Genomic DNA, 8,547 nt, shown 5'->3' with positions numbered 1-8,547 from the left:
GTTCTAAGAGGGAAGTTTATAGCTATACAAGCCTACCTCAAGAAACAAGAAAAATCTCAAATAAACAATCTAACCTTACACCTAAAGGAACTAGAGAAAGAAGAACAAATAAAACCCAAAGTTAGCAGAACAAAAGAAATCATAAAGATCAGACCATAAATAAATGAAATAGAAACAAAGAAAACAATAGCAAAGATCAATAAAACTAAAAGCTGGTTCTTTGAGAAGATAAACAAAATTGATAAACCATTAGCCAGACTCATCAAGAAAAAGAGGGAGAGGACTCAAATCAATAAAATTAGAAATGAAAAAGGAGAAGATAAACACTGCAGAAATACAAATCATCCTGAGAGACTAGAACAATCAACTCTATAAAATGGACAACCTGGAAGAAATAGACAAATTGTTTGAAAGGTATAACCTTCCAAGACTGAACCAGGAAGAAATCGAAACTATGAACAGATCAGTCACAAGTAATTAAATTGAAACTGTGATTAAAAATCTTCCAGCAAACAAAAGTCCAGGGCCAGATGGCTTCACAGGTGAATTCTATCAAACATTTAGAGAAGAGCTAGTACCCATCCTTCTCAAACTCTTCCAAAAAACTGTAGAGGAGGGAACACTCCCAGACTCATTCTGTGAGGCCACCGTCACCTTGATACCAAAACAAGACAAAGATACTACAAAAAAAGAAAATTACAGACCAATATCGCTCATGAATATAGATGCAAAAATCCTCAACAAACTACTAGCAAACAGAATCCAACAACACATTAAAAGGATCATACACTATGATCAAGTAGGATTTATCCCAGGGATGCAAGGATTCTTCAATATATGCAAATCAATCAATGTGATACACCATATTAATAAGTTGAAGAATAAAAACCATATGATCATCTCAGTAGATGCAGAAAAAGCTTTTGACAGAATTCAATACCCATTCATGATAAAAACTCTCCAGAAAGTGGGCATAGAGGGAACCTACCTCAACATAATAAAGGCCATATATGACAAACCCACAGCAAACATCATTCTCAGTGGTGAAAAACTGAAAAAAAGCATTTCCTCTAAGGTCAGGAACAGGACAAAGATGTCCACTCTCACTACTGTTATTCAACATAGTTTTGGAAGTCCTAGCCATGGCAATCAGAGAAGAAAAAGAAATAAAAGGAATACAAATAGGAAAAGAAAAAGTAAAACTGTCACTGTTTGCAGATGACAAAAAATCTTAAAATTTGTATGGAGACACAAAAGACCCTGAATAGCCAAAGCAGTCTTGAGGGAAAAAAACGGAGCTGGAGGAATCAGACTCCCTGACTTCAGACTATACTACAAAGCTACAGTAATCAAGACAATATTGGTACTGGCACAAAAACAGAAATATAGATCAATGAAACAGGATAGAAAGCCCAGAGATAAACCCTCACACCTATGGTCAACTAATCTATGACAAAGGAGGCAAGGATATACAATGGAGAAAAGACAGTCTCTTCAATAAGTGGTGCTGGGAAAACTGGACAACTACATGTGAAAGAATGAAATTAGAACACTCCCTCACACCACACACACAAATAAAACTCAAAATGGATTCGAGATCTGAATGTAAGAATGGACACTATAAAACTCTTACAGGAAAACATAGGAAGAACACTCTGACATAAATCAAGCTTTTGCACAGCAAAAGAAACCATAAACAAGACGAAAAGACAACCCTCGGAATGGGAGAAAATGTTTGCAAATGAATCATCTCAATATTAAAAAAATAAACAACCCAATCCAACAATGGGCAGAAGACCTAAATAGACATTTCTCCAAAGAAGACATACAGATGGCCAAGAAGCACATGAAAAGCTGCTCAACATCACTAATTATTAGAGAAATGCAAATCAAAACTACCTCACACTGGTTAGAATGGGCACCATCAGAAAACCTACAAACCAAGAAATGCTGGAGAGGGTGTGGAGAAAAGGGAAGCCTCTTGCACTCTTGGTGGGAATATAAATTGATACAGCCACTATGGAGAACACTATGGAGGTTCCTTAAAAAACTAAACATAGAACTACCATATGATCCATCAATCCCACAGCTGGGCATATACCCAGAGAAAACCATAATTCAGAAAGACACATGCACCCCAATGTTCATTGCAGCACTATTTACAATAGCCAGGTCATGGAAGCAATCTAAATGCCCATTGACAGACGAATGGATAAAGAAGATGTGGTACATATATGCAATGGAATATTACTCAGCCATTAAAAGGAACGAAATTGGGTCATTTGTTGAGACGTGGATGAATCTAGAGACTGTCATACAGAATGAAGTCAGTCAGAAAGAGAAAAACAAATATCGTATATTAACACATACATGTGGAACCTAGAAGAATGGTACAGGTGAACCGGTTTGCAGGGCAGAAGTTGAGACACAGATGTAGAGAACAAACGTTTGGACACCAAGAGGGGGAAGCAGCGGCGGGTGGGGATGGTGGTGTGCTGAATTGGGCGATTGGGATTGACATGTATACATTGATGTGTATGAAATTGATGACTAATAAGAACCTTCTGTATAAAAAAAAAATTCAAAAAAAAATTGCTCTAAAAGGTCCAAGTTCATTTACAACTCCCTCGACAATAGAGGGGAAGAATGGTAGAGACAAGTTAAGTGGTTATTTGTCCATATTCAGTTGTTTTTGAGGGTTTTTACTGTTCCCTTCATTTATTGATCACTAGGAAATAATTATTTGCAATAATACATTCATAAGTTACAGAAGGATCACATTATGTGACCATATGTGCCAAATTATATGACAGCATATGCCTTATTTGTCTTAATGAATACAGTTGACCCTTGAACACCATAAGGGTTAGGAGCACTGACCCCCAGTGCAGTGGAAAAACCACATATAACTTTACAGTCGGCCCTCCATGTTCACTGTTCCATATTCATGAATTTGGCCAGCTTCTGGTTGTACTGTAGATTGTACTTATTGAAAAAAAAATCTGTGTATAAGTGGACCCTTACAGTTCAAACCTGTGTTGTCCAAGGGCCAACTGTAATTACTTTTAAATGCAGTCAAATCTATAAAAAATCTTAGGAAAGTTTTTGAGTATGTCTGCATTCAGTCTAATAGTAATGTATTGCTGAAATCATTGTCTTACACTAATTGCTATAAATAATACAGACTGTATTACTCACTATAAGATCAGATTGTGGATATGTAATGTACACAGAAAATAGAAATAGTTTAACAGAATTTGTTCCTCTGTAATGACAGCTTCAAAAGTGGTGGTCTTTGGTAGTAAACATGTATACTTGTCCTTAAAAGGTAAGAACAAGGACTGTCTTGAATTTTAGTATGGGTACTTGGTAAATTAATCTCACCAACCAAATAGATTTTTAGAATGTAGATATAGAGGTAGATATAAATAGGTAAAATAGTGATTTCAGTCTTATTGGCCCCAATTCTACAGTTGTTATTTTCTCCATGCTGTGATATATTCACAAAGCTAAAGTAAGGATAAATACCAATTTATGAAACTCTAAGCTTTCTATAAAGGTTTTCCTATAAATTCTGTTGCAGGTCATGTACTATTTCAAAGTTCTTGGCCAGCTAGATATGCACAAACTTTCCAAGCTTAAATTTTAGTCTGCATTTCTCAGTTAAAATGCAAAGAAAGTGAAAAAAGTAATGTCTTACCTGCCATCCTCTTAACTACAAATCTGCAGTAATTTATATTTGCCACATTCTGCCTAAGTAAATGGATAGTTATTTTTTTTTTTTTTTTTTTTTTTTTTTTTGTGGTAACCTGCCATCCTCTTAACTACAAATCTGCAGTAATTTATATTTGCCACATTCTGCCTAAGTAAATGGATAGTTATTGATAGCAAATATAAAGGGGATATTTTAGTTTTTCTTTTAATTGTATGTAATACTATCTGTGAACAATAGCTATGGACCAAAAAATTATGATTAGAGATTTTACTTGCCCTCTTGTTTATTAGGGTCACAAAATTTATCTTGTCAATATGTAAGGGGACTGGTGGAAATGGTGTTACTCATTTTAATTCTTATTTCTCATTCTAAGGCCTAACCCAGCTATCCTGAGCTTGAGACTCTTTTTGAATAGCTTCACTTAGATCTATAAAACTTTTAAAATCAGCTCTAGCAGATGTATCTGTTTTCTTCAGTCCTGAATCTACAGTTACCTATAGGATGTCTCCCTGTTTAGATATCTTCCCAACATCTAAAACAAAATTGAAAATTTGATCTCATCATCTTCCTTCCCAGTCTCTCCTCTCCAACTTCTTCCTCATTCGTCAGGATCGTAAACACTAACATCATTTTGGTCCCCAAGCTTTAAACTCTTGGAAGATTTTTTTTTTTTTTTGCCTGCCAAGTTTTATTAAAATAAAAACTCACTTTTTAAGTGATCCATGAAAATTATACCAGGGCCTCATAACTCAGCAAGAGCCCTTGTCCTGCCCAACTCCCTCAATCCCTCTCAGCCTTATGATCAGGATTCCTTAAACAGTTTAAATATCACACACTACAATGGCCCCTGTAGAATTAAACTTAAATTTCCAACTAGTGTATTAACATATTCCTCCTTTCAATGTCAAATCTCTTCACCTATCACCCTCATGCCATTTGTTGAGGTTTTTTTCCTTATCGCATTACCACGCTGGTTTGGAGACAAATGGAAAGTAAAGAAAATTTTAAAGACAAAAGTAAATATCACCCATTATACCCGTAAGACAAATACATATTTTTTATTTTTACTAAACTGACTTCATTGTATGTATACTGTTTCACACTGCTTTCTAATACAGTCTTCTGATTTACTTAAGTTCATCCTTTTACTGTCGCTGAGACAGAAATCATTTCTACATTCTCACTTCCTGAAATGCTCGTATGTATCTTCCGAACTAATTCATATTCAGCATTTTTTAAGATTTGTCTTAAAGCTTACTTTTTCAATAAAAGTTCATTTATATATCTTCTCAGTATCTTCTGATACACATTTTGATGTATACATAGGCAGTACTAATTTAGTGGCCTTTCATTAAGTACCTATTATATGCTAGATTCTGGAGACACAAAAATGAGGGAAAGATCTTACCTTTCTCCTTTGGAAGCAAACCAGTATGTAAAAATGTAGATTTACAACACAGATACAATTGAGGCTACTAAAATTGCTTGAGGGAATGCTAGCCCACAAGTTTTGGTTCATCTCTTATATAACCCACCAACTAGCTGGGGAAACTCAACTGGGAAATCACTATGAGTCTTGGTCTTTTCATTTAGAGAATGAGTGAAGGGGTGCAGTAGTGGAAGTGATAGTTCCATATATTGAGCACTCGCTATATGCTGGGCACTGTGCTAAGAAGTGCTTTAACAAGTATTAGTTTATTTCATTCTCGTAATTACCATACAAGATAACTACTATTATGCCCTGGAGGAGTGTGCAGTGGTAGAGCAGAGCTTGGACCCCAGTTCCAGTACATATCCTCTCAATCACTAGCACACTGTCTTGAAAAATCTATGGAATTCCATTCTTGTTATTTCCCTTCGAAGGGATGAGCCAGAGGAGTTGGGTTTTTAAATCCCATTCTTTGATTCTAAGTGATCTCTCCTTTTAAAGTTTATAAAATGATTTGCCATAGACACCTATAGAGAGCTCTCCTTTTTCACTTATTGTTTCATTTAGCAGATCTGTTTGAAACTTTACAGAAACCAGTTACACAAAGATATCATGGGAGAGCAAGGTTAGACACTGTTCCTCCTTTCATGGAATGATTTCACAGAAGTTTGACTTCTTACCTTTTTTTTTTTTTTTTTTTTTTTTTTTTCCTGTACGCGGGCCTCTCACTGTTGTGGCCCCTCCCGTTGAGGAGCACAGGCTCCGGACGCCCAGGCTCAGAGGCCATGGCTCACGGGCCCAGCCACTCCGCGGCATGTGGGATCTTCCCGGACCGGGGCACGAACCCGTGTCCCCTGCATCGGCAGGCGGACTCTCAACCACTGTGCCACCAGGGAAGCCCCGACTTCTTACATTTGGTGAAACCAGAGAAATGCCCGTGGGCTGATTTTGCTTGTTCTCTAGCTGTTCTGGGGACACATCTTCACTCTTCAGCTGGTCTGTAAGCTCTGTGAGGGTATATATCACATCCTTACTTTTCAGATTTCTCCAGCCATTATACAGCAAACAGTTGAGTTCTTTAATGGATAGGTATTTTTTAAATGTCATTTAAAAGATACAAGCAGTGGCACTCACTAGCTTCCATGTCAAAAATAATTCTAAAACTAGCCAGTTTTAACATAGATTTTCTACCCAGCCTTCCCATATAATTCTTTCTCTAATGTCTTACTATCAGATTTACAAAGGGCCTGACTCTTCATTCCGGTATTCAAGCCTTCAGCTGAACTGTGAATATCGTTTCCGTGTGTGTGCCATTCGCCAGTGCCAAGACCCTGTGGGGCATCAGGACCTCGTAGGCCCCTACAGCACAACAGTGCTCTTCATCTCTCAGAGGACTGAACCACCAGCCAGCACCAACAGAGACACTGTGGAAAGCACGAGGACCCGGCGGGCACTCAGTGACGAGCAGTGTGCAGCCGTCATCCTTGTGCTGTTTGCTATCTTTTCCATTTTGATTGCCTTTATCATTCAGTACTTTGTAATCAAGTGAAAATATAACTTTATTTTTAATATTGTATTACATTTTATTTTGTCATGTACTAAAATTATTTCTGTATTGCTTTTACAAAAACAGTGACATTTAGCACTGGCATTGAGACTATAGTACATCATTTTTGCCATTTTTAATGCTTATATTGTTAGGTAGAGGCTGGCACCTTATTAGAATGCAAGCCACAGAAATAGCACGTTTTGGTTTTTTGTTCGGTTGGGGCTCTTTTTCTTTTCTTTTCTTTTTCTTTTTTTTCTTTTTTTGACATGCCTTCTTGTGAAACAAACTTTCTGAGAGGCAACAATATATAATTGATACTTTGACCAGTCAGCATGAGTGTAACAGTGACAACCTGATCTGTTTGTTTTAATTATTACCTAGTGAAAAATTCAGAGTGATTAAAATTTACACTAACATGCTATATAAAAATGTTAAAGTATGATGCTGTGAAAGCAATCTAGTGCTATATTTCTACCTCCTCATTTGTCTTAATTTGGTAAAGTGGGATTATGACGACTAACTGGAGGGCTTAGCAGACAAAACCGGCTGAAAGCATACGCGTGGGAAAAAGAAGCTTCCTGCTTGATAAACGTGGAGTTCTTCATTATAAGTATATATTCATGAATTCACAGATAAGTCACTTAAAGAAGGCACAGACAGTTTACTTGGCCTAAAAGTATTTTAATGTTTACTCAAAAACCCATCTTCAGGTCTTGAGAACATGGAAAAGAACAGAGGCCTTTTACATACTTTTTTAAAGTAATCATAATTCTGAACTTCAAACCTATTTAATACGGTTTTGTGAGCCTTTGAACTATATGTGTGTGTATAAGGAAATGCACATACATATATGGCTTTATATATACCAAGTGTAGAAATACATCTCGCCAAGAAACGTTGGTTTAATGGTAAAGACAGAAGCTTTTTGTTCAGACCTAAAAGGATCAGAGTTAACTGTTGAAGTCCAAGGAGGACCTGATTGAGCCAATTTATTTCTTCTGCTGCCCATTCTAGCTCTTGGGCTGTTTACACACACACACACACACACACACACACACACACACACACACACACACTCCATCTATCTGGTACAGGCTAATTTTGAAGAACTCCCGTAAGTTTTGCTGCTTCTCCCATAACTACTGCCATCACCATCAGAATTCATAATCAAACCTAACCTTTTGTTTGGGGCACCAAATCCGAAGACAAAATTAATTTGCACCAGTAAACTTCAAGCTGCTTTCTTTCTTGAAAAACTAATGTTTAATGTAATGTCTGTTTGGATACTGTTCCAGTTGTTGATTGCATGTGGTTAATGTTGCATTAGAGCACTTTGCAATTACATAATTCGTTAATGTTTTGTGAGCTTGCATTTGTGAGTTATTGGGTGATCAGATTGAATTGTGTCAAGTATCACATTGTACATCTTGCATAGATGTCCATGACTGCCAGTAATAATAGTTTGTAATGAAACTATCTACAATTCTTGTTCATCACATCTGTTTTCTGTGAAACACTTGTAACTAGCCTTTTTAATTTATTATTTGAATTTTAGGATAGTGAGTCACTAATTTTTAGTTGCTGAGGTTAGCAGTTTAGTGATTACTAAGCACTTCTGTCAGTCTTTGACAAAAAGGACGTATGTTTTGTGCTTTGAAGATCTCTGAAGAATTTCTTATATTAGAATGAGCATGTATTGTAATTGTTTTATGTCAAATGATCTGTGCTGTAGAAAAAACATTAACCTTTGTTCAAAAAAGAAATGGATAAACTTGGCCTTCCCAAGTGGTAAGAATGATCTGTCACTATAAAATACTGTATGTTTACATTTTATTTAAATTTAATCTCTTATGT

The 8,547-nt window shown here is 36.4% G+C and overlaps 1 protein-coding gene across 1 annotated transcript in view; it reads left to right on the top strand.

Moving 5' to 3' along the window:
• Nucleotides 1-7,570, top strand: part of FNDC3A (fibronectin type III domain containing 3A) — a 199,105-nt gene extending 191,535 nt beyond the window's left edge. Inside the window, exon 26 of the mRNA XM_024126029.3 lies at nt 6,379-7,570. Coding sequence (XP_023981797.1) covers nt 6,379-6,693 — 315 coding nt within the window. The 3' untranslated portion in view covers nt 6,694-7,570. The remainder of the gene's footprint in view (nt 1-6,378) is intronic.
• The last annotated feature ends 977 nt before the right edge of the window (nt 7,571-8,547 follow it).

The sequence above is a fragment of the Physeter macrocephalus genome, chromosome 13, assembly GCF_002837175.3.
Source record: "Physeter macrocephalus isolate SW-GA chromosome 13, ASM283717v5, whole genome shotgun sequence".
NCBI lineage: Eukaryota > Metazoa > Chordata > Mammalia > Artiodactyla > Physeteridae > Physeter > Physeter macrocephalus.
The sequence above is the reverse complement of the archived record's forward strand: the minus strand, read 5'-3'. Positions and strand labels throughout refer to the sequence as shown.